Source organism: Telopea speciosissima, chromosome 6 (genome assembly GCF_018873765.1).
Source record: "Telopea speciosissima isolate NSW1024214 ecotype Mountain lineage chromosome 6, Tspe_v1, whole genome shotgun sequence".
Taxonomy (NCBI): Eukaryota; Viridiplantae; Streptophyta; class Magnoliopsida; order Proteales; family Proteaceae; genus Telopea; species Telopea speciosissima.
The window spans coordinates 67,332,554-67,358,499 of record NC_057921.1 but is presented as its reverse complement, the minus strand read 5'-3'; the positions used below and the strand labels follow the sequence as shown (position 1 = coordinate 67,358,499).

General features: G+C 38.8%; 3 protein-coding genes and 1 long non-coding RNA gene across 10 annotated transcripts in view; 3 read left to right on the top strand and 1 right to left on the bottom strand.

Annotated features, from left to right (window-relative positions):
- Positions 1–43: 43 nt before the first annotated feature.
- On the bottom strand, positions 44–7,839 carry LOC122666140. 3 transcript variants are annotated; one of them, XM_043862267.1, is made up of 3 exons: positions 7,129–7,839; positions 394–568; positions 44–173 (listed from the first exon to the last, which is right to left on the bottom strand). In XM_043862267.1, exons 1-2 carry the CDS (start codon positions 7,837–7,839, stop codon positions 407–409), a joined length of 873 nt encoding a protein of 290 aa, XP_043718202.1. In that variant the 3' UTR covers positions 44–173; positions 394–406. The 3 variants fall into 3 exon arrangements, with proteins under 3 accessions (XP_043718202.1, XP_043718203.1, XP_043718201.1); XM_043862268.1 differs by having other exon boundaries at positions 44–194; positions 407–568; XM_043862266.1 differs by lacking the exon at positions 44–173 and having other exon boundaries at positions 272–568.
- Positions 7,840–12,263: 4,424 nt separating this feature from the next.
- Positions 12,264–25,882, top strand: LOC122666127 (uncharacterized protein At4g10930). 5 transcript variants are annotated; one of them, XM_043862248.1, is made up of 15 exons: positions 12,264–12,329; positions 12,772–12,975; positions 13,643–13,728; positions 16,605–16,695; positions 17,000–17,049; positions 18,285–18,354; positions 18,460–18,569; positions 18,971–19,036; positions 19,257–19,816; positions 20,228–20,311; positions 21,387–21,462; positions 22,012–23,314; positions 23,416–23,490; positions 23,872–24,978; positions 25,348–25,882. In XM_043862248.1, exons 2-15 carry the CDS (start codon positions 12,907–12,909, stop codon positions 25,591–25,593), a joined length of 3,993 nt encoding a protein of 1,330 aa, XP_043718183.1. In that variant the 5' UTR covers positions 12,264–12,329; positions 12,772–12,906; the 3' UTR covers positions 25,594–25,882. The 5 variants fall into 5 exon arrangements, with proteins under 5 accessions (XP_043718183.1, XP_043718186.1, XP_043718184.1 ...); XM_043862249.1 differs by having other exon boundaries at positions 12,266–12,329; positions 12,861–12,975; XM_043862250.1 differs by lacking the exon at positions 12,264–12,329 and adding an exon at positions 12,707–12,771 and having other exon boundaries at positions 12,861–12,975.
- On the top strand, positions 17,057–17,492 carry LOC122666144. The gene is made up of 2 exons (XR_006333499.1): positions 17,057–17,251; positions 17,426–17,492. It is a non-coding gene; the product is annotated as an uncharacterized LOC122666144 (long non-coding RNA).
- Positions 19,402–25,946, top strand: part of LOC122666129 (probable inactive ATP-dependent zinc metalloprotease FTSHI 1, chloroplastic) — a 29,499-nt gene continuing 22,954 nt past the window's right edge. Inside the window, exon 1 of the mRNA XM_043862253.1 lies at positions 19,402–19,413. The gene's annotated coding sequence lies outside the window, so the exon portion shown is untranslated. The remainder of the gene's footprint in view (positions 19,414–25,946) is intronic.

Here is a 25,946-nt window from a genome sequence, read left to right as displayed (position 1 = left end):
GTAGGTGACTCTCACACAATCATTCACACAAACATCAAGCTCAGAAGGCATTCTTGTAAAACATATTTGATTATCAAAGAATTATAAAGTACATGAGTTCAACAGAATTATCCCATTGAACCAAGGGATGTAATTTGAGTTTCGCAACATTGACACAAATCTTGTGGAATTACCTGCTGTACCAACTAAGCTACCCTGACAACAGATGCAAGCAACCAACATGCCTAGACTACCCAGACAACAGATGCAAGCAATTAAGCTCAGAAGGCATTCTTGTAAAACATATTTGATTCTCAAAGAATTATAAAGTACATTTGTTCAACAGAATTATCCCATTGAACCAAGGGATGTAACTTGAGTTTCACAACATTGACACAAATCTTGTGGAATTACCTTCTGTAGCAACCTAGGTAGCAACTAAGCTACCCTGACAACAGATGCAAGCAACCAACATGCCTAGAAGAGCTCCAGCAAGGACTTGCGAAGGGGTGTGACCAAGAAACTCCTTCAGCTTCCTTTTACTGATAGGGTGTCCCTGAAACAAGTCCTCAACGATCATATTAAGGACCTGTGCACATTAGCTTTTTTGTCAGTACCAGGACAGCAAATCGCAGTATGCTTAGTAGGGTGGGAAAAAAAGTACTAACCAAAACAGACAGGTAGGGTAAACAACAAATTCAGGATGCCCTAATATGTTGAGGAGAAGCTTGGGCTGACAGCTAGAAAGACATAAATCCACCCTACATTAGTCCAGTATCTCCGCAACTCAACAAAGTCTTATCCCAACTACAAGGGGTTGGCTACAAGGATTTGCTGCTGCCATTCACTCAATCTTCTGTTCAATTACTATAACCTTAATGTCATTTTTTTTTCACTACTTCAACCCAAAACTTTGAAAATTTCATGAGCAAAAACAATGGAATGTTCACAAACATCAGACCTACCACATTCTTTTGGACATCCAGAAATTCTGTGAATACAAAATAAATAAATTGATTGTAAATTTCATTTAAGAGGCCATTTCAGTTCCATACCCAAAATGAAACTTAAGGGTAGTTTGGCTTGAACATTTTGATGAATATACACAAAATATTTTGTTTTTAAACCGGGACAGACACAAAGGGTTGTTGGCTTGATTCCTTGACAATTTTCTGATCTCTTGGTCCACCAGGGCAGAGGGGATTTGAGGTAAAATCACCAAAATGTTTAAAATTTCTTCTAGAGGCAATTATAAAATTTAACACAAGGTAAAGAAATGGCAATTCATGGCCGATTTTATATTCCATTAGAAGAAGCAAAGGAAGACCCAAAGAGGACAATCAAAGAAAATGAAATTTAGAAGTGTCATCGAAGTTCTTCTCCCCACCCTCTTTTTGGATTGCTTTGCTGTCCTACTTCATACAGTTGAAGCTAATTGAAGGCCAAGAGCTTAGTTGAAGCAAACCCAATTAGAAGAGAATTCAGTTGGTGCCAATCATTGGTCTTCTTCTACATAATCTTCTAATTTATATGTGGATATGTGTTGGGTCATTGATCCCATGTATTTTCATTGTAATGGGCCTATAATATGGGTATAGGACACCCAGGCTTCCCACAGTAAGGTGTTTGGATGGATCAAACACCAACCAACCTTGATCAGACACATGGAAAGAGCATACCACGATACTCACGATAGGCAGCAAAGATTGACTTGCTCCCCCGCTGTGATCAAATGAGAATGGATAAGAGGCTCGTGGGATTAATGCTTTTCATTATTCAAAATTCGTTTACAATGTTGGACCCCCTTAATAACTTATATAGAAGAGTTGAAAACAGACTTAAACACTAAAATGGAAAGGCCTAACCTAATTCTTAACTAATAAGGTATCCTGAATTGACCAAGAAACTAAAATAATGAAGGAAACTAACTCAAAATTGGACTGAACTTGAAAAATCCTAATCCAGCCTAACTAAAACACTTAATAACAATTAAAATAAAGAAATAAAGACACTAACTTAATTAATCCCGTATGTCTAGCCTCTACCCATATTATAGGCCCACTGAAGTGGCTCATTACAATGAAAACACATGGGATCAACGGTCCAACACATACATAACCCAACCCAAAGCTTATTTCCAATAAAATAAGCCTATTTATATGATTTATATGCATCATATGTCTTGTACTGTTTGAAGTTCTTTTGTCCGGTTGCCAAGGGGAGCTTCTTTCTGTCATAATTTACAGCATTTGCAACCCATTATTGATTAAGTAAAATCAGTTATTTACTATTTAAAAACTCTCTATTAAGTTTCTACAGCTATATCATCAGAGAATAAATAATTTACTCTAGTACTTCTGTTAAGGAGTTCCTTATTGGACTATTGTGGACTACTATAGTTTTCTTAAATTTATTACTTGGACAGTGAATTATGGGAAGCATAACCAATCAGATTAAAATCCTAGCCAAACTATATCTTTTCTGATATTTTAGGGGCTGTTAGTAATCCAATAACCCTAATATCTTATAAAGTTTAGGATTGTTTGGATCTCCATGGACGGGTGTTCTGAAGGGGTTGAAAATTCTCTTTGGTTTGCTGAAATTGTAAACAGTCAGTAAGTTTAACATTCATATTGCTGACTGAAAACTAGGCTCTGTTTCCGTTGAGGCCTACATTCATTATTCCTGCAGTGTCAGAAATCATTGCGTTTTTGAGACTCTGCATCAGTTGGACTGCCAGTAGGTTAATTCTGGATAGATTTTGCTCCTAGAATCTCGTTTGGTTCTTTGTTTGGAGTCATTTATATGGTCCATAACCTTCAGGATTTCCAGTTTTCCATATTATCCAGCTCAGAGGGGGGAGATGCACTCCTTTGATATGTCATTTGGATTCGGAAAAGGAAAATGACCATGTCGGACGAGATATTTTTGAAGAAGAAATTGAAGTTATGGGATGGGTTTAACAAGGAGTTGGAAAGATGGATCAGGGCTTATATCTCCACCGCCTCCTTTCCAGTTCTTATTGATAGGGCCATGATAAATGATTTTAATAGCACAGGAAAGACTAGGCAAGGGGACCCTATAACTCCCTTACTATAACTTATGAAGGCAGACAGCTTGAGGAGAATATTTGTATGAGCGAATAATAAGGAATGTGGATGAGCCGAAAACTGAGTAATGTCAAAACTAAGTATACTGCAAAACCCATTTTGGGCAGGGAGGGCAGCCAAGTAGCAGTGTTGGGGGCATACTGGAACATTGTTTCGTATAGAGGCTTCGGGTTAAATTGTTGGAGGGGGGGGGGGGGGTGGAGAAATAAATTTAAAAAATATGGTTTCTTACTGAAATTAGAGAGCGTGTGGATGGGTGGAACAGAGGCAAGGATGTTGGCGTGCTTAGCTGTTCAGCTTCCTTTTTTCTACTTTGAAACCCAATTTGTAAGAATTGAAGAGCGGCTACAATGTAGAATCTGATAGTGATATAGAAAAGGGAAACTGTCCCAACTCTGGAGCTGTTCAGCTTCCTTTTTTCTACTTTGAAACCCAATTTGTAAGAATTGAAGAGTGGCTACAATGTAGAATCTGATAGTGATACAGAAAAGGGAAACTGTCTCAACTCTGGAAGGTGCTTATTAGTCAAAATCTCAACCTTGTTCAAATGGTAATAGAAGCTACAACATCCCATATCTCAAGGCAACTGAAGCTCTCCTTGCGGTATCAGGAATGAGTGAAAAGAATGCCAGGTTGAGGAAGGGGTGGCTGGGTCCCGAGGTGGTAGCGGCAGTGCTACAGTGGCAGCGGTGTTGGTGGAGGTGGTGCGACATGAGGGGAGGAGGCGTCGGTGATCTGCTTAGGCATCCATAAGGACATGAAACCCTAGGTTGATTGTCATTCGCTCTGATACCATGAAGGAATCAATCTTGGGAATTGGGGAATGACTTGTGTCATTATGACACACAGCCCACTTTATTTATAATAATAGAAAATGGAAAAAGACAAGAATGCCCTTAGGGCAACACTACAATATTTCCTAGGACAGAATTACCCTTAATCCCATATTACAACAAAAGGAGATACTTGTCTTTGCAATAATAAAATTCTTCAATAGTTTTTAGTTTATTTTGGAGCTGCATCAGCTTCCACCTTGCAAGTTGGAAGGAAGGGTACAATAAGGATTGGGGGCTTGGGGATTATGTTAATAGTCTTGATGAATAAGGTGCCAATGAGTCAGCGGCTTTGGAGATTCAACCATTATGAAGGAGGGTCATTTAACATTAGTTTGGGACAAGTACGTAGAAAAACATATAGAAGAATTACCATGAATTTATTGCCCATGTTGTTTACAAGGAGGGAAATGGTGAGAGGTCAGAATTTGGAAGAACAGATGGAGAGAGGTAAATTGAAGAATCAGTGTCCCAGTATCTATATGATAGCAATGGACCAGGAGATCATGATTATAGTAGTCAAGGTATTGCCTGGGTGACAAGGCAGGCTTTGAAGGAAAATAACATGGAATATAGAAAACAAACCTAGAATATGGCAAATATACATGGAATGTGGTGCTCTCCTTGAGCACGTGGACCTCACCTAGGTGTCATGGCAGCTGGCCATCGCTTTGGCGCCATGGCAACTATGATCACAATCAACCAAAATGTTTTGTAGGGAATGAAGGGAGGTTGAGTTGGAATCCATTATTAAGGAGAGATCTTAAAGGGAGGGAATTGGATGAGAGTATAGGATTCTCTGAAAGACTATATAACCAGAGAGGAAACATACATAAAGTTGATTAAAGAAATTACAAAGAGGAAGGAATGTGAAAATTCACAAAGAAAGCCTACTATAACTACTTGGTCTGCCTGGTCAAGGGTCTCATACGTATCACATACCAACAATTTTGAGTCCGCCAAGAGGGCAGGCTCTAGCCTGGATGGTGCCAGCCACTCAACAGGGCACAGAATTTTGAGGACTGACAAAAAAGGAGGTTTTGATTGCTATACGAATACTGCAAATGATATGGACGAGAAGAATCAATGGCTAAAGACTATTAACCAGAGAGAAAACATACATAAAGTTGATTAAAGACATTGCAAAGATGAAGGAATGGGAAATTTACAATGAAAGCTTACTATAACTACTTGGTTTGCCTGGTCAAGTCTCTCTCTGCCCACCCCTGTGTCTGGGAGTAGGGGCAGTGCACCGCATGTACCCAGATTAGTTCTGAGAGAATTTCATGTTGGATATATATCAATTGTTAAGTACTCAGTTACATCAATTGTTAAGTAATATAGTTTCTAATGGATAGTTAGTGTAGTAACTTCAAGTCAGTTGCCAAATTAAAGGGTAATGGATAGTTATGGGAGAACTTCATGTTGGTAGTTCTTGTAGTAATTGTTTTAACGTATAGGTCATCATCGATTTAAACAGAAAGTATGAATGTAAGAAGGATAAGAATTTGCCAGCAAAGACTTCTGTCTTATCTTTACCTCTTTCATATCTCTTCTTTCTCTAACCTCCAATAGTCACCATCTTCCTTATCTCTTATACTAACTCCGTAATTCATCATTCCACGATGAGAGAGATTCTATCATTTTCATGTGATCAGGATTGTAACAATCTCTCAGTAAAAAATATGTAAAGCCATTACCTGAATTTCTTTGGGGTTGATTGGCTTACCCCAAAGGATATAAAACTACTGGTTACTCATTAGGTTTCTTTAGGGTTGATTGGCTTACCCCAAAGGATATAACACTATTGGTTACTCATTAGGTATATATAGGTGGAGTTTGAGGTCATATAACTTGTAGAATGTTTCCTCTTGAGATCAAGTGGGAAACCTAGAAGGTGAGGAAACAAAGGGTTAGAAGAGCCAAGCACTATGAGATTCAAGAATCTACTCGAAAATTGGATCCCATTTTTCTGTCCAGGATTGTGTTCAATGGGGTTGAGCATCTGGTAATCACTACACTGCTGAACAGCTTCAATGACATCAATGGAAAACATTTTCTTGTTGCAGTTAAAAATGAAAATAGATGACCAATGTTTAGTTATAGTTTCAGATCCTAAGGGGGCTCCTGTCCACCTTTTCTCCCCACTCCCATCCCTATTGTAGAGCTTTATTCCATTAGTCCATTTCTCCAGGTTTGGTAATACAAGCCTCCTGCTCCATAACTTGTTGATACTCTTTATATTCAAGCACATAAGTATTTTCAAAGTTTTGAACCCCTCCCCCCTCATCTATAGCTCTGCCTTCATCTGCTTCTTCAATGAGAAGAAGACTAATCTATTGTATAATAATGAAGGCTCTATAAACTATAAAGCATTCTGTTCTTTTTTTTTTTCCCCCCTTTCTTTCTATGTTAATTTTTGTTCTTGCTGGTTGTCCCACTAATCTGTTGTATGGACAAACTGAAAATTCATTATGCCAAAAAGATGTGAATAATCTGGATCAAAGCCAGACTTCAACTATAAGATAAGCAATCTCACTATACCCGAAACCAGAAAGTCAACAAGCGCTCCACAATACAAACAATACAAGTGCCTCAAATACCATCCCCAATAGAATGTATGGACATACCAATGTCAAGGAAGAAAAGGTAAACCTTCCATTGCCAACTCGGGCTTTTACATAAAATAAAGTACACCTTGCAGCTAAAAACTCACCTTCCTACAACCTAATCTAAAAATGTGCCTAAGTTAGCTCCAAAAACTTCCAGACTAATCTTATTGCCTTTTCTCATGTGAGTTTGAATCAAGAAAGTAAAAAACCAAATGGATGAGTCTCAGGTAAAACCCATACTAACATCATCGCAAGTTCTTAGAAGAGTTTGAAGCGATGAATGAAGTACATATATCATGCCTCCCTCGGAGGATGGGATGGATCATCAAATAGTGGTAACTTGCAATGTTGCAAGAGATTGGACAGATGAAGAATCAAAAACTCCTCTTGCCTGCTAAAAGTTGACACCCACCAAATCCTAATAGAACCTGGGAGGTAATTGTGGATTCTTAGAAGTTGCTAAATATGCCCGTTGCCACTTATTAAAGGTTTCTTTTTTTTAGGGGGGAAAAAAAAACTGAAATGGTTCCACACCGAAACAAATAATGTATAACAAGCAAAGGCATCAAAGCATTCAAGCCAGAGACACATTACCTCTGCTTGCATCCCAGCATGGCGACGAACTCCAATTGCGTCATACATGACAATGAGACTGAAACCCAAACAAACGGGAAAGAGTGAGTCAGCCACCCCATGACAGAGTCCCACCGAAGTCGTAAGGGCCGTACATAAGGCCGAGTGAGACGAAGGCATCCCACCAGAAGCAAAAAGAATCCTAAAATCCCATTTCTTCTCCACGAAAAAATTCAAGAACACCTTTGTCGATTGAGCTATCATCCAAGCGAGAAGACCTGATACGAAAGTCGGGTTAGCCGCTAGTGTCGCCACAAAAGGGCTAATACGAAGCTTCGCAGTGGAAGTAACACTCATAAGAGCCATCCCGATCCCTCCACACTGCAGGTACTCGCCATCCCATCCCTCTGGCAATCTCTCCGGTTGTCCAATTCCTCTCACACAAGAAACCCATTTCTCCACCGTAGCAGCAAAGTCTCTGATGCCCCGTAGAAGAGGCAGCAAAACCCAAAAAGGGTTAACGGGTGGGCCGTTATTTCGGCAACTGTTCTTCGGTGTGTTGGTGAGATTCGACGGCGTACTATATGAAGCAAATATCGCACGGCTCTGTGGCTTCTTAAATTTGTTGACTTTGAATAACGATACAGAACTGTTGTTCGAATGAACAATTATAGGGCATAGGCGACTGTAAACAGAGATCCGAGGTGAAAGATTTATGGGAATGGAGTCCATAAGTAAAGTTCAATTCCCTCCGCTAATTCAAGCAGCATCTCAGACTGGGGAGAGAGAGAGAGTCGAGCGAGGAAGGGCCGAGAAGGGCTGAACAACAAGAGAAGTGGGAACTGGGAAGAACTGGGAAGAGAAGTTTCTTCCCCCCACACAACAGGGACACACCTATTATAATGAGATGAGAACTGGGGTCCCATTGAGAAAACCTCTAGAAATTAGTGAATAAAAAATTCAAAATTTAATAGGACCCAGATTCTGTGTTCGCCATGGATTTGAAGAAAACTTTTAATCCAATGGAATATAAAGTAGACTTGAAGCATTTGGGGAAAATTTTCCGAAAAAGGAATATAACTTTGTTCCATTTCTAGATACCTCTGCTGCGGTGGACTAATCAAATGGACAGTGGCTCGGTGAGGAAGACGAATGGGACTGGATCGGAATCCTCTGCTGCTGCTGCCCGTACGGCCGGCGAGCGGCCTCATACAGGCTGGCCGTAGACCCTACATGAACCCATCTGGGCAGGGTGCATGGGCGGTGGGTAGGATGATCATTTCGTCCCTACTGTGTGAGGCAACACACCGGCCACAAGGATAGGTGGCAACGGAGGATCCAAACTAGACTTTGCATAGTAGTCGTCTAATCATCTTTGGTTCGTAGGATACTACTGTGGAGTTTGGACTCTGAAATTAGGATTAAAATCATGGTATCGGATTGGTATCATGGTTTTAGTAATGCCAATACTGATTTGATATCGATTTGGATCGGTCTAGAACGATCAAGTTTACCCATGTTTTTTTCACACAAAAAAAAAGAAAAGAATTTTTTCATATTTTTATCCTTGTCCATACCGATCCACCATTACGATATTAGCCTGATATTGGTCTCCACTGATACTAATACGAATTGATCGATTCGATACCAATTCCTCAAACCATGGTTGATATTGGTCTTGATCGGCCAATACAATATTGTTACTTAAACCGTGGTTTGGATTTTAAAGTTTGGAGAATAGAATTACAAGCTCTCTTCCTCGCGCATCTCTATTTACAAAGAATTCCCTTTAGTCCTAACTCCTAATGATCCCTTCCATATTAATTTAAAATGATACAATTTTTGAAATTACCCTTATGTGAACCCTACAAAATCACACATGGGCCTCCGAGATCGGCATGGCCCACAAATAAGGGATGCAAACAAAGTGGGTTTAAACCCAACAAACTTTTAACAACCCCGGCCCACAACCCAAAATACATATACTTTTGTATTTTTTTGGCGGGGGGGTTGCGGAGGGAATAGAATCCCAAACTATATATTCAAAACATCTTTTTTTTTTTTGGGTAGAAAGAGGGCTATTCATTCATGCGCATCCAACGCCAAGCAAAGACAAACGGAATACATAAAATAGATAAATAACATGATAAGCGCAAGGTATGGATGGATATACAATATCCAAAACCAAGGAATGGAAATCGATCCGGTCTTACATGTCATTGACTGGGTCATCTAGGCTAGGGGATGGGTCACAACCACTTCCCTAGATGAAATGTTGTAGACACAGCTTAGATTAAGCGCATGCACATACGTGCCAAATGAGGGACCCCCATGAGGACCGAAAAATCCAACACCATAATGCCCACAACTACCGATATGCTGCCATAGCCTACTTTCAAACAGACTTGCTAGGTCGACAAAGGTCTGCTGAATCGGTGAGTGGATCTTCGAACGATCGAAATAAGGCCACTAAAAACCATGCAACAGCCTACTTTCGAGCATCGTTCGGCAACGGGAGAGGGTTGGTGAAGATTGACCGGCGACTGGAGCTTCATAGCCAATGATAACCGCAGTGCCACAAGCACCATAGTTGGTATCACCTGCAAACACATAAAAAAATAAAAAGAAAAAAACCTTCCACAGAGACCCGAGACATTGAAACAGAGCCTTAAAGCACAAAATCTGTAATTTTTGCCGACGAATACAAACAATCCAAATCACCAACAGAGCAGTCCCACTATGAGCAGTCCCACCATTCATCAGTAGCAACACGGTGGAAACCATGGAGACCATGGCCCCAATAGATACCAGATCAAGGAGCGTCTTCCTGGCCTTGATCTCTGCCTCGCAGGATTTAGCCATCCCCATCACCAATGCAACAGCATGAAGGGCATCAGCACCTAACATCTGGTCGCCACCATGCATCACCACCGCAGCACCGAGCATCTGGCTTGGATTGGCATCACCATGGTGATAATCTGAAAATCTTGTCAAATTTAACAAAACAGAGACTGATGAATATACAAAACATCAATCCTTAATATTGCATCCATGTATCTATGAATAACGAACATATATTTTTGGGAAAAAGAAGATTGCCAGACTACGTGGAGCTTGCGCTCAACACAGGAAGGGTGAAATAACCAGTTCACCTCACGTGAAATGAAAAACACCACGCAGCGTGACAGCAATGCCCGTCCCTAAACTTTTGTACATAAATTGGATTTGACGCAAGAGACAACTACTTAATTGATAATTAGTAAGGACATTCATTTTAATGGACCCCATTACTGGCACCTAGTGGGTCCTGATTTGGCCCCCTCGTGTGGGGCCTATAAAAAATAACAAGCAAATAGGAAAATCATACAAAATTTTAAAAAGGGCATAAAAATAGTAAATGATTCAATGTCTCAATTTCCTAATTACGTAATAAGCGAAATTATGGACCAAAAAAATTAGCGAAATTCAAAATCCTAATCTCATACAAATTGTCAAATTGTCTTAGATACATTCCCGAATACTGCCTATGAGAATCTAAGTGTCAATATCGTATTGGTGTATTGATTGATATGTATCGGTGTCAGTAATACTTGATGTCTTGATATTGATACCATACGATATCAATATGAATTGTAATTATTGGCAAAAAAATTATTTTTTTGAATTTGCACCCGATACGAGTAGATACAGCTCGATGCATATGGTATTGGTATTGACGATGACCAATATAACAACCGATATTATTACCTATGACCAAGGTATCCGAGGGAGTGTTTGGATCGACTCTTGTACTTAAACAGATGGGAGATGGATTAAGGGTAAGAGTCATTGGATCAACTTTCGTACTTAATCAAAAGGGGGATTATGGGGTGAACGTTGATACATTGTTCAATGCTTTTTTCTATTAGCATTATACACACGTAGAGGAAGAAACAAGGTCAATAGATGTTGATTCTTGTATATATAAGGTTTATGTCATTAAATGAGGGAGGAGAAGAGAGAGCATGTGAAAGGGTGAGTTCACTGTAGTCAAATAGCCACCATGGTAGATCACTATTTCAAAATTTTGATCGGTTAAATCAACCACGAGCGGTCCCAATTCTGTATGTTTCAAAGTGGTCGATTATAGGGTTTTTGGGATTAGATTTCTGGGTTTTCAGACTTGAGGGACCGATTCTCGAGTTTTTGGGATTGTGTTAGTCCAAATTGGAATCGACTTTTACCTTATTATTGAAGAAACATCCTTCTCTTGTCGAATCGTTGGTCTTGTCGATGAAAAGAATCTCTCTTGGAAATAGATTAAGAGTAGGGGCGTAAGTTTGGGTTGGGTTGGATTTTTCAATCTGAGGGCGAGTTAGGGTTGAAATTTTCAAGCCTTGGGTCAGGATCGGGTTGGGCCAGGATTGAGGCTTCAGGCAAAGATCGGTCCGACCTTGCCATTTGTCAAGTTATGCTTTATAATTTATTGTTTACATTTTACAATTTTTGTTTAGTATCTAATTATCTACTGGTTTATATAAAAATAAAAAAAATAAAAAACAAACAAAAAAAACTATTATCTATTGAACGAAAATATTTATAATTTTAAGATTGTGTTAAGTTTTTTAATCCAAAGAAAAATCAAATAATAGTATAATAGTCAATTGAGTATGAAATAAACCAATACCCAATCGCCCAAGACAAAAAATCAAGGTAAAAAACCCAATCATTGACAAAAATTAGGGTCAATCAGGGCCAACCCAGCCCAACTTGCCCCGATCGGAGTCAATCAGGGTTGGATTGGGCTGGGCAGAGCCCGGCAGGCTTGGGTCTAGGTTGAGATATCTCAGCCCGACCTAAGGCCGGGTTGGGCTTGGGTTGAGCTAAGGTTTTAAAATACCCGCCCCAACCCAGTCCTGTTTCACCCCTAATTAAAAGAAACTTTGCGTCCTAAAAATTAGAGGCCCTTATGCTTTAAACCTACGTGGGCCTACGTGGCAAAGACAAACAGTCGACGTCAACATCCAATTGCTGACTCAAACCTCTCGCCCCACCCACCACTCTCTGCTACTGCCAGCTAGTTGCCAGTCAGCAGTTACGGATATTGTCTCAGGAAACCCGCGAACCCGAATATTTCCCTTTCTTGCTTTGGTTCGCCGGGAGAAGAATTAAGGAAGAACCAGAAGAAGAATTAAGGAAGAGGTATTGGAAATGGTGGTTTTCTGTTAGTTTCAGCCTTTCAGGTACTGCAGTCTCTCTCCCACCCCCCACCCCCCCACTCCAATCTCACTCTCTGTCCTTCCCAATTGCCAATTCCCTTTTGTTACGTTATTATTATTCGTTGATAATAGTTATATTCCCCACGCAATTTCAGATGTGATCAATGTGTAAAACCCTTTAGAAATATGGACAAAATGTCCATTCCTGCAAACCCTAGACCATTTTAGCTTACAGGAAGGTGTCAGGGCCATGATTCTTGTTCTTTTTTAATGTTTAGGTGTGGGCATACGGCATATAGGGTAAATTCTCTGGTTTCCACTTACTTAGTCTTATGTAAACCAATCCTCCTCTCCAAATTATGTTTATTTTTGTCTTCTGACATTTGTTTTGGTCCAGAAGCGGATCTAGATGAATTTGTATTGAAATTTCCTCAAAGTGGCTGATCTCTGCGTCCCCATGTAATAGGTGCTTCTCTTTCTCGTAAAATTTTCATCAGAACACTTTATAAGGTCTTTACATAGTAACTGAAGGTCTTAGTTGGTTATCTCACGCAGGATCTGTGTAGATTTTACTTTGAATGCATATTATTCTTCTGACAAAATGGTGGAACTGGAAGTTGAAACCAATGGGCTACTGGAAGAAGCTAATTTTGAAGTTGGGGATGATGTTGTAAGTTACAAACGTTAACTGCTATGTGATTCAGTTTTTAATATGTTCATTCCACTCTTACTGCTGGCACCTATGATGGGTTGAATCATGAATGTTCTTTGTGATTGGATATCTAAACTTCCATGAAATACTTTTACTTTGACGTTGAGGCTCCATTAAATATACATTGAAGAAACCAAGAAATGGTTTGGGGATTTTTTTGGGGGAATTTCTTTTGTCCAGGTCCAGGGATCCTATGACAGTTATAATTGGCAAGTAATCGGTTGTTGAACATTTTTTTTGTTATTGGAGTTTCTTAGTTTGAAAATTTTTCTAATTAAAAATATCACTTGCTTATTCATCGAAAAGAGAAAGAAAAAAAAAAAAACCCTCACTTGCCCAGCTGAGCTGTTTGAAAGACAAACTCTTATGTTGCCATAAATGCGGGATATTTGGTATATCTTAGCAATTCTTTAGTTAGCAGGTTATAATCGCTGCCTTTTCTTTTAAGCAAGGTTTCCACATAGCCTATCTTATTCCCTTTGCTGCAACTCTTAGTTAAATACAAGCAGATAAGGAAGCTTGAAGGTCTTTGCTATTGTTTGTTTGACAGTGAACTTATCTACAATTCACGTTGTGTGGGTGTGAAAATTATCTGTTAAGAGTAATCTATTGTGTGTATGTGCAGGATGGTGCTGCTTTTGAGAATGAAAGATGTGGGATTTGCATGGATATCATTATTGACAGAGGAGTTCTTGACTGCTGCCAGCATTGGTATATCTTTGAATTATTCTCATTTTTAGATTTTGTAAAATTTTAGCCATTTTTGAGATTATATGCCATTTCAATGTTGTTACCAGTCCACTGTCTATCTCCCTCTGGGCAACAATGAATCTAATGCAAGGATAAAATTACTGGAATTAATGGTTGTGTACATATATATATATATATACACAAGCTATGTTCATCTAAATCTGTGGGTTCAAAACTTGGAAACAGCCTCTCCTGCGATGCAGGGAATAAGGCTGCATACATTTGCTCCTCCCAGGCCCTGCAGTAGTGGGAGCCTCATGCACTAGGACGCTCTTTTTTGCCCATCTAAGTTTGTTTCTGGTTCCCTATAGTTTATTGACAAAAAGTGAACACAATTCCAGCAAAATCTGGCCTATTGGTTTCACATAACAAGTACTATTAACTTTACTCCACAAATGGTGTTGGGCTTTACAGCTAATGCCTGGACTTAAAACATTCAAAGGTAGCATAGTGGATTAGCTTAAGAAGCAAAAATTTTGGTTACTTAGGCAGTGGCTGATTTTTTTAGCAAGATAGACTGCTTTCCTTGCTTAATTTTTTAGGTGTTGAATCATGAAGATAAGATATCTTTTGTATAACTTGTTTTTTGCCTTCCTTGTACCATGTACCAAAGCTTTCCTCCTCCCGTTGCCCCTATTTCTGCAGATTATCTGTGCTTCCTCAAACAAGATGAAGTGAAAATAATTTCTAACCAAATTTGAACTTCTACAGTACAAGCAAATCTAAGACACCTAAGAAAAGATATTTAGATAGCCAAATAGAGGAAAGTAGTGACAAGTTAGGCCCATAATGATCTCAGATAATTTGCATAATTTGGGTATCTTCTTTCGTAGTTGCTTGATTCCTGTGGGTGGCTGGACTGTTCACAAAGCCCATAGGAATGTGTTGGGCCTGATAAGTACTTCAAGGCCAAAGTATGGTAATGTAGAGCTGTAATTGAATGATCAAAACAGTACCAAAATAGGATATTTTCTCAGAGAATAAAAGCTCACATTAGAGAGCAATCACATAGCATGAAATCAGATGGCTAGAATGATCCCAAACTCCAATCAAGTTCAACAAACAATTGAAGGAACAGTTGCTGAAATTCTGAAATCAATTGGATGGCCAGCTCAGCAGAAATGGTTAAGTCCCAGTAGCAATATGACTTGGTGTAAAACAGTAAAATAGCTAATGGAATTAGGGTTTGGAGGTGAAGATAGGTTACTGATTTCAGATATGAAATTAACCTATAATCAGTAGCTAAATAGGTTCATGAAATCAGAATTCAGATGTAAAACAGGGTTTAACAAGGTAAAGGGCAAAATAGAGATTTCACTCCAGCAGACAATTGGCTGGTCATAATTGAGTGAGATTTACATTGAGTTCTTAAGATTGAATCCAAATTTCAGCCAAATCCAAAGACTGGTTTGCTTAATCTCAAAAACATGTAAATGATTTTCTAGAAGAAAGGATTCTAGTTGTAGGAAAATAGAAGAATACTTAATTGTTAATGGATGAAGAAGATGATGGAATAATAAGGACAACAAAAAATAACACCCGGGCTTCACAACGCAAGGTGGTTCAATTGGATCAAACACCAACCTACCTTGATCGCACACAAGGGGTTCCTTGATCAAACACAAGAGATCTTCAAACATGAGAGGCAAGCAAAAGCTGCAATTTCTTTACTAAATTCGTGTACAGTGCTGGTCTCCCTTACAAACTTACATAGAATACTAAAACCGACACTAAAAAGGAAAGGTCTAACCCAATTCTTAACTAATAAGGTAACCTAAATTGACTAGGAAAGTGAAATAATAAAGGAAACAAACTCAAAACAGGGCTGGACTTGTACAGTCCTAATCCAGCCTAACTAAAACACTTAATAACAATAAAAATAAAGAAATAAATACATTTAACTAAGTAATCTTGTATGTCTAGTCTCTACCCACATATTATAGGCTCATTAAAGTGGCCCATTACAAAGAAAACACATGGGATCAAAGGTCCAACACATACATAATCCAACCCAAAGCTTATTTCCATTAAAATAAGCCTATTTAGGTGATCTAGCCACCTCATATGGCTCCATCTCAATGACCGTTTTAGGCCCAATTCCATCTCAAGAAGAACTGTAAAATTCTGGATAACAGTCTTTTTTGACCTTCTCTTTCCTCCAGCTGGGTTCTCCATCGAGTATGTCACCTGTTGACACTGCAGATGTGAAAAATTCCAAAGGAACATAGATGGATAGAGCAGGATGCAGATATTTGTTTGTCTTGGCGGACATGTTCTTGATATTTCACCTCAAACAGAATTATTGCAACGTAGAGAAGTTTGATCTGCATTATTTGCTTCAGAACCCTTTTGTTTCTTGCATCTCTGTGATATGAAACCTTACGTAGATTGTAGATACAAGCTGATTCACCTGTAACAATAATGGTTACTCATTGATGAAGCATAGCTTCATCAACAGCTGCTGCTGCTGCTGAACCATGCTCTTTGGGCAGATTGCTCAGCTATCTGCAATATTAGTTCATATTTTGTAGTTGCTCCATACACAGTGATTGTCTGAATCATTTAAGAAGTCATCATTTCCTTGCACACTTTTTTTTGAGTATTTAATGCATGTTCCTCACCAAGTTTCTCTACACTTGTTAAACATTCAATTTTTAACATTTGTTTCTGTAAACTATATGATGTTGGAGTTTACAATGGAAAGTTTATTATTATTTCTATTAATTTATTATCTGGAGTGGGGTTAAACTAACCACAAATATAAATACATACCTGTTTATATTTTCTTTGAAAGTACAAGCCGGCCGGATGATGCAATTTCTGCACATGAATTTCAGGTTCTGTTTTGCATGCATTGACAATTGGGCTACCGTTACAAATATCTGTCCACTTTGCCAGAGGGAATTTCAACTAATCACATGCATCCCAGTGAGTGTCACCATCTATACTAGACCTTTGGCCTTGCAAAATTGAGGAAATGTATCTCATTTTCTTTTTCTTGTTATTATGAGCATATTACTATTGTTTTTGTCATAATCTCTGTTCTTGCTGCGGTTGTTTATGCATTTTGCAACTTGTTTGTAAACCTTATATGCTGCCATTGATCTCTGTTCCATGTAATCTTGCAAAAATTGTTTTTGTCTCCTTTCTTGAAGTTCTCTTGAAGCAATGATTTCAGGTTTATTCTACTTCATGGCTAACACATGCTATGGCTTTCATTTGATAACCTCAGGTTTATGATACAATTGGAAGCCGAAAAGCTGATGAGGACTCATTTCCCAGGTAGTAATTCATTTCTATACATATCCCTTGGTGTCAGTTCTTCAGAAACCTTTTGTCCAACAATATGTCGGAATACACCACTATAACGTTGGTGCAAGTGGACATAGAGAAACTTTGACTCTTTAGAATTATACCAGTATTCAATCGTTCCCATTTGACATGAAACAGAATTATAATATTTTTTTAATAAACTTAATATAAGGTTGTGCTTGGCGCGATGGTCAAGTGCTCACTTGCTGAACGCTTGGTCACGGGTTCAAGTCCTAGAAACAGCCTCTCTGGAAACAGGGGTAAGGCTGCGTACATTTGACCTTCCCCAGACCCTGCTAAACACAGGAACCTTGTGCACTGGGTACGGCCTTTTTTTCTTTATAAGATCAAAAGCCTTATTTTTTCTGCTTCACTCATCTTCTTGTTTCTCTTTCTAAGGCATTGTTGGTGTTGAAAAAGGAAGTGGTGCCATTGAGATATAAAAATAGTTTGGATTGAGGATATTGATGGCCCCAAAACTAATGTAGTTGATGTTCACCGGATTTAGAAAACTGGAGTTTACCTTTGACTGAAGCTCTACTTTAAGTACATCATACCCGATTAGTGATGTCATAGGGTTTCATGATTTATCTGATGAAGGTCTGAGGGAATCATTTGTAGTGTACTAAGACTGGAAGTTGAAGCCAGACATAGCATACAGAGTCAAACAGACAAAGCATTCCATGAGGTTAAACGACTCTTGATTTGTAGCCATGCAAGATAAGGTTGCACATCCCTCATAGTTGCTGGCTTGCTGCATGCATAACTATACTAGTTGCTGGTTGAGATGGATGACTAGCAAGACCAAGAAGGATATTATCAGAGATAAATTCATAACAGGAAACGTAGAATTGCATCAATAGATGACAAGATGAGGGAAACTCGAATGAGATGGTTCAGGCATGTGAAATGAAGATCAACGGGAATTTCTATGGTATAACTTGGTACTGTTAATTGTTAAAAGATCATGGGGACTTGGATTGAAGTGGCAAGGAAAGACACGAGTGCTGATGATTTAAAAAAAAAAAAAAAAAAACCTATGGCCTTAATAGAGTAGAAGATATAGGCATGTAGCTGAACCCAAGTAACTGGGGTAAGGTTTCACTGAGGGAGAATAACCTCTATCTGATTTCACTGCTAATATTTTCTATTTCCTACTACCCAGTTTTGTTACTAATACTCTGTGGTATTGTTTATGTATGCAGAGATGATGATTGGTGCATTCAAGGAAATTGCAACACTCTTTCTTTTCCATCATATTACATTGATGAAAATGTAATTGTCCTCTATTGTCTTTCAAAAGTTATACTTCCTGTTTCCATTTTGTCCGTCAATAGATTTTACTGCTATCTAATCCATATGTGGTTTATCACTTTCTAGGCAGTAATCTGTCTGGATGGGGATGGCTGCAAGATACGAAATGGACTGGTAGCCGTTGAAGAAAATTTGAATCTTGATACATCAATTGCTTGTGATTCATGTGATTTATGGTAAGCATTGTTCTTTCAATGTATTGTTTCAGATATATTTTTTATAGATTGACAATACCACTAAACCAGTTATTTACAACTGGTGGTGATTCTTGCAAATAAACTTTGCTGAGTATTGCAATCTTTTCATTTACTAACACCCGCCTCTCCAATACAGCCAGTTGTACAATTGCATTTAAGTGGTTCTGAATTGCACAAAAAAAAAAAAAACAAATTCCATAAAGTCAGAGGTTGAGAAATGAAGCCATCTGTTCTATATTGTGCTGATTTGGGTATTTCTATATATATATATATAGATATCCGCTCCTATTTTGCATATATTTTGTTTGTCCACAGCAATTAGTGCTATTCATTTATCACTTTGGTGCTCTACTGATGGGCCTTAACTTGTGTGGAGACAGGTATCATGCTTATTGTGTAGGATTTGTTCCTGAAAGTTCAACAAATAATTCGTGGTTGTGTCCAAGGTAATCAGAACTTTGTCTGATCTTTCAGAGTTTGCATTAAGTTGCAAATTTTTCTGTTTTCCTTGCTACTTTCTAATGTACCGTTCAACTGTTGCTTTTGAAATTAAGTAAAAAGATTGAATGGAGATTTGAGATTTCTTGTCAGCTAATATGGAATTATTTTGAGTGGTCCAGAAAGAATATGGCCAATTTAATTATCTTATTTGTACTCTTGTAATAGGTGTATAACTGATGAAGTGCCACCAGAGTCTGATTGGATTTCAGCACAAAGACAAGGGAACCAATTTGGTCCTGAAACTTCTGGTCATGAATCTTCAATTGATGTTGGTTTTTCAGGAAAAGTGTCAGTATCTGTTGCTGATGCGGGGGAGACTGCTGTCGTTGTCTCATTGGTTGAAAGAGTGCAGTGGACTCAAGAATCAAGTGACAATCTTTTTGCAGTAACAGAAGTTGTCATGGACCCAGAGAAAGAGACATTTCTATCCAATTCCAATGCCACTAGCTCCATGATGGAAACACAATTGAAGGAAACCACTAAAACAAAACCAAACATTGGGGCACAGGAATTATCATTAGGATTGTCCTCATCACAGGATACATCCTTGACTCATAGCGCATTGGTGACAAAAAGTTATGATAAAGCAATTTTTGAGCCAAATGGTTCTGATGGATGTATTGTTCCTTTCAAACCTTCCATTCAACCCTGCATTGCGAGTGCTCCATCTGAAAGTGAATCCAGTGTTGTTCTTCATCTTGACCCATCTGTCAGATCTTTGTCAGGTAGCAACACAATTTTGAAATTTTTTATTTTATTTTCAAATTGAATGATTTGTATATAATGGGTAAGTTTAAACTGTAGGAAAATGTTGTTGTAACCGAAGTTGGTGAAAAAAGAAGTTTTAACCTTATTTTTTTTGCCCTTTTAGTATAACACACTTCTTCTTTCAATGAGGGTAAAACCTGTCATTTCACATGTATACTCAAAAAACGTGCAAGGCAATGACAGCTCTTGAGAATGACATAATTGTTTTGAAAACCCTTTTTTACCCCTGACTTAAAGAATTTTGGGGAATAAGACAAGGGGCATTCCAAAGAAGGTTACAACTTCTCAGTTCACCACTTTGGCCACAACAAGATGCACCCTTAAACCTTATATATGTTTGACATGTTCTGCTTATCACAATCTTCTAGTTGAGAGCGAGATTGATGATGCAACAGAAAATCAAGTTGCCAGAAATATGCAGCAGTACAATTCAGCAGAACCTTCTTCATCAGGTAAGGTTTGTTGAATGGCATCTGCTTCTCTCTTTCATGCCATTCTTTTACTGCAGATGCATGATTATGTCTGTTGGTGTGAGGTGTTACATAAAGTTTTGGGTAATAATTTGTTCAAATAGTTTTAAAACCTGGACCAGACTGGTTTGATTATCTAAGTGATTGGGACCAGAGTCACTACACAATCTTATATCTGATCTGATATTTATCAGGACCAGTCTTACCATTGAACTGGCACTTGAACTGTTCACCATGGTTTAGTTCATTCTTAACTTAATTTAGGGTTATTCTAAAATGAAATTTCAATAACAATAAAAAAAGAAAAAAAAAAAGAGAGGAGTCTTTATGTCTTGTTACCGAGGACCTCGTTTCAAAAAAATACACCGTCTGGGTGCTTTACCGGGATTAACTAGTAAAAGGCCTAAAGCCAGAAGTGATCCTAGAAACCAATCTCGTTCCGGGAAAAGGATCCCATGATCCTGAACTGATCTTAGCTGGGATCGCAAATCCCAAGTTTGTCTATGAAGAGCGGATCTAATTGTATTAGTGTCTAGAATTGATTTCTTCTGTGTAATATTAATTGATAGGGCTTCATTGGTAAGTGCTACAAGATCTCATACATTGGAACCCATGGTTATGGACCCGAATCCATTAGTATGGAACATTTTCTTTTTATAGCCTGAATTGTTCGTTCTAATTTCTATTGTGAAGCATTTACATGAAGATTCTATTGTAGATTTGTTCTAACAGTTTTGAAAGTCAAACAAGAGTGATCAATTGAACTGCCTGATTGTGATCAGGGCCACAAAACAGTTTTGAGTTATGTCTCACCGGATGATTGAACTGGCAGTTTTAACAGTCAAACATATCAACCTGGCACTGAAACCATTGAACTAGGTTAAAAGTACATCTTTCAGTTGTGAGGGTAACAGGGTTATAGGGCTGACTTGGGTCAGTCCACAGGCCTGAACTGGTTGAACAAACCTGCACTGTTGAGGGTCATTTTAAAGTACTTACCATGTTCATTCTGTTATCATACTGTGTCTCATAAGCCTCATTGTTGCATTCTCTTCAGTTGGCAGGATGGACCGTCATGCTAATGCGGATGTTGTTGGACTTGCGGGTGTAAAGAGAAAGTCCATGATCTCCATGTAAGCAGTTGCTTAGAAACATCTGGCCCAATATGTATTGAGCTTTTACATTTGTATTTTCAGTTGTCAAAACCCATTGCTATAGTTGAAATTTCAACCAGTTTTCAAAGCTTTGTATCTCCATATGAGAAAATTGGATTGGGCTGAAACTTACTAGGCTAATAGATGATGGTGTAGACAACACCTCCATAAAATTTGAGTGCCGATGGATATTCCAGTTGGAGGGCGGACCTTGACGCAACGGTAAGGTTGCTCCATTTGCGACCTAGTGGTCGCAAATTTGAGTCGGGAAACAACCTCTCTGCGAAGCAGGGGTAATGCTGCATACATTACGACCCTCCCCAAACCCACAATGGTGAGAGCCTTGTGCACCGGGTACGCTCTTTTTTAGATATTTGGGCCAGTCTGATAAGCTTACCAGAATGGACCATTCTAGAAAACATCACCCAAGAAGGTGAAATTTCATTGACATTTCTCTTTGCCTCTCTAACTTCTCTGTTTGTTTTCCTGTCTCTAACTTTTCTCTCTCCTTTCCTTGGTCTCTCCTAGGAATTCTGTTGAAAAGTACAATTGTACTGAAAACGAGGATGGAGAAGCTAGAGCTAAAAAGGTTACCAAGCTTTCTTCAAAGAAAGCCCTACCCGAGGAAAAACCTCGACCGACTACCCAGAAGTGCCAAGTTCAAGATTCTGCTCTCAAAGATTTCCAAAAAAGCTCCAGACTTCTAGCAATTTCGGAAAATGATAAGTTGCTAGGTGATCAAGAAAGGGAAACTGAAACTTCAGATATCATGAGCATAGTTAGGGGGACAGATCGGAAATCTTCTGAAGGGCATCAATGCCCAAAAGCTACTGATAAATCCACTAGAGATAAAGATAATGCTGCTGGATTGAGAGTGAAGAAGATCATGCGAAGAGCCACAGAAGACAAGGAGTCATCAGTGCAAGTTCAGAAACTGCGGGAAGAAATTAGAGAAGCAGTTCATAACAAGTCCTCAAAAGATCTTGGTAAAAATATCTTTGATCCAAAGCTTCTGTCTGCATTCAGGGCTGCAATAGCGGGACCCAGAACTGAACCAGTTCAAAAGTCGAGTCCTTCAATTGTGAGGTTGAAGAGGTCAATAGTCCCGAAAGGGAAGATACGTGAGAATTTAACAAAGAAAATATATGGAACAGCCAGTGGAAGACGACGACGTGCATGGGACAGAGATTGGGAAATTGAGTTTTGGAAGCATCGGTGCATGAGAACTTCAAAGCCTGAGAAAGTTGAGACTCTGAAGTTGGTTCTTGACCTTTTAAATAAGGGCTCAGGGATGGAGCAAGAGTCTGAAATGGATATGGAAAACCCCATTCTTTCCAGGTTGTATTTAGCTGATGCATCTGTCTTCCCACGGAAGGATGATATCAAGCCTCTCTCAGTTCTTACAGGTGTTGGTGACCAGAAAAAGAATGATGAATGCAAAATAGTGGAAAAAGTTTCTATACCAATTGATAATCATATGGTCCAGTCTGCTACAGAGTCAACAAGTAAAGATTCAACAGAGATGAGCAATCCTTCCTTCGATAATAAAGGGAAAAAGAGTTGTGCTCCAAGCTTAAAGGGTGAAGCTACTTGTCGGAATGTGAATCCATATGATTCCACAAACAGGGCAAACTCCATTTCTTTATCAAGTAGTTCCAAAATAAAATCCCAATCTAAGAAGGAAATGGCTGGTAAATCTAATGATGTGAAGATAGATAAAAGGAAATGGGCACTGGAAGTTCTTGCAAGAAAGACTGCTAGGGAAAACAAGAATGAAAATCAAGGGAAACAGGAGAACATTGGAGTGCTCAAAGGAAATTATCCTTTATTAGTACGTCGATATATTTCTTTTGCTGAAACAAAAAGCTATCCAGTTTATTTAGCTTGGAAACACCTCACTGACATATTTTTTTCATTTGATTAATTTGGCAGGCTCAATTACCATCGGATATGAGACCAATATTGGCACCGAGTCGCCATAATAAGGTCCCTACTTCAGTTAGGCAGGTATGTGGTACCTCATGCCATAGCCCATAGCTAAAGTAACTGTCTTACTCTTCCACACTAGGACAAGTCTGATCAGTTCCCCTTAAATAATTGGCCTGTTCTTTCACTTTAGATCTCAAGTACTTTTGAAATTGTGGAAGGCACTGCCCTAGAATTCATGCTTTCTGATAGCCACATTTTAATTTCAAATGTGGTTAAGTTTCTCACTTACAGAAGTATCATCTTTGACACCATGTGAGAATCATTCAGTAGTTGCTTTGAGGCAGAGTCTTCCTATGCTGTCTTTTTCCCCTTTTCTTTTTAGCAATTGGTACTTTGTGTTGACGCCAGTGTATTGTTTGGGTGACTGTTTTTCTCACATACCAAATACTTGTCATACAGGTACAACTTTATCGTCTGACAGAGCATTTTTTGAAGAAAGAAAATCTGCCTGTCATCTGCAGAACTGCTGCAACAGAGTTGGCTGTTGCAGATGCTGTTAACATTGAAAGGGAGGTTGCTGATAGGTCAAACAGCAAACTAGTGTATGTAAATCTATGTTCTCAGGTGCTATCACAGCATGCAAAGAACAAGAAGGATAGTGGAGTTGAAGAGTCAAAATCTTCTCCTCCATCAGAAGACACTACTGGAACTACAGAACCTACATTTGAAGACACTCTGTCTGATCCCACAGTAGAAGATGCATTGAGAATGGCAGGGCTTATATCAGATTCCCCACCAAACAGTCCAAGTTGCGTGACAAAGAACCTTGATGATAATGACCCTACAGAAACGGTCATAGAGGAAGGAGGACCTGAGAGTGTGTTTGACATGGATTCTCATCCAGAATTGGATATATATGGAGATTTTGAGTACGATTTGGATGATGAAGATTATATTGGTACTGGTGCTTTGAGGGCATCCAAATTACAACCAGAACCAAGTGACTTGAAAATGAAGGTGATCTTCTCTACTCTTAATATCGAAAAGACTAAAAATGATCAAGATTCTAAAGATAATGGGAGGTTACAGACTGTTGAGGTCCCAATGGACTCCTCTTGTATTCTGAAATGTGAAAAAAATGGAGGCTTCGGAATCTCAACCTTGGAGGTCAAGGAAAATGCACCATGTCTTCCTCCTGAAACGTTGCAAGATGAAGGAAATGAGGAGCCTTCTTTGGCGGAATGTGAAGAATTATATGGCCCCGACAAAGAACCACTGGAAAAAAGATTTCCACAGATAGCATCAAGAAAGCCAGATAAAATGATTGGAGATGGGACCTCAACTGAGAAAATAGCTTTTCCAGAGAATGAGAGTTGCAAACCAAGTATAGTAGCTAGGTCATCCAATGTTGTAACAGATAGCTGCACAGGCAGATTTGTTGCAGATCAAGATTCTTTTGGTGGGGAAAATTCTCCGAATCTTTCTTCAACGAGTCAAAATTTTCAAAGGAAGGAGTTGGAATGCAATGACAAGCAATCTGGCCTCAGCCATTCTATATCTAAGAAGGTAAAAAGATACCTAGACTGGTCTCTGTTTGTCACAGTTGCCTAAGTACTGGTCGTTTTGCATATTTGTTTGAACACTGTAATAGACCTCACAGAATTTTTTTGGGGGGATGAATGAAAAATTCATTACCGAAGAAGAAATGCAGGGGGCCCCAAGAGAGCGGGGAAAACGGAACATAAATAAAGAAAGGCCAGCCCTCAACTAGGAGGAGGGGGGGGGGATACAATGGAATGGGGAGACCCCGTGATTCATCAATTAGCCTATTTCAAAGCCCTCGGAGATTAAACTGCTTTGGTCCATATTTTTTTCTTATATTATTCAAATATGCTGGCTTCCATTTTTCTTATTGTTTTATCTGAATTTTTGTAGGTAGAAGCCTACATTAAAGAGCACATCAGGCCACTGTGCAAGAGTGGTGTGATCACAGTTGAACAGTACCGATGGGCTGTAGGTAAAACTACAGAGAAGGTTATGAAACACCATTCAAAAGCAAAGAATGCAAATTTCATCATAAAAGAAGGCGAGAAAGTAAAGAAACTTGCAGAGCAATATGTTGAGGCAGCACAGCAGAAAGGAAGAATGGAAATAGCTCCTAATTTAAAGACTACTATTTAACCTCAGTTCTTCAGGTTCTTTCGTCATTTTCCCGTCCCCTGTTGTTTCACAGTGAAGAAATGAGGTTAACATCCAACCCATGGTTTGGTCTGAAATAAAAAATACAAATAAGTCTTAGATAGGGCAAACCAAATTTCACAAAAAAAATTCAGGGTTGGATGTATCCTACTTGGACGTGTATGTACATTACTGTACAGTGCTAGTGCTTCCTAACATTTATTGAGTTGGTTCACCAAACAGAGGACAGAGTTTTGATCCTGCTATGATTTCTTGGGGTACATTAAAACCTTACTCTTACTCTTACCGTAGTTGTTTCAAAAGCAAAAGGAGTTTAAGATTACAATTTATATTAT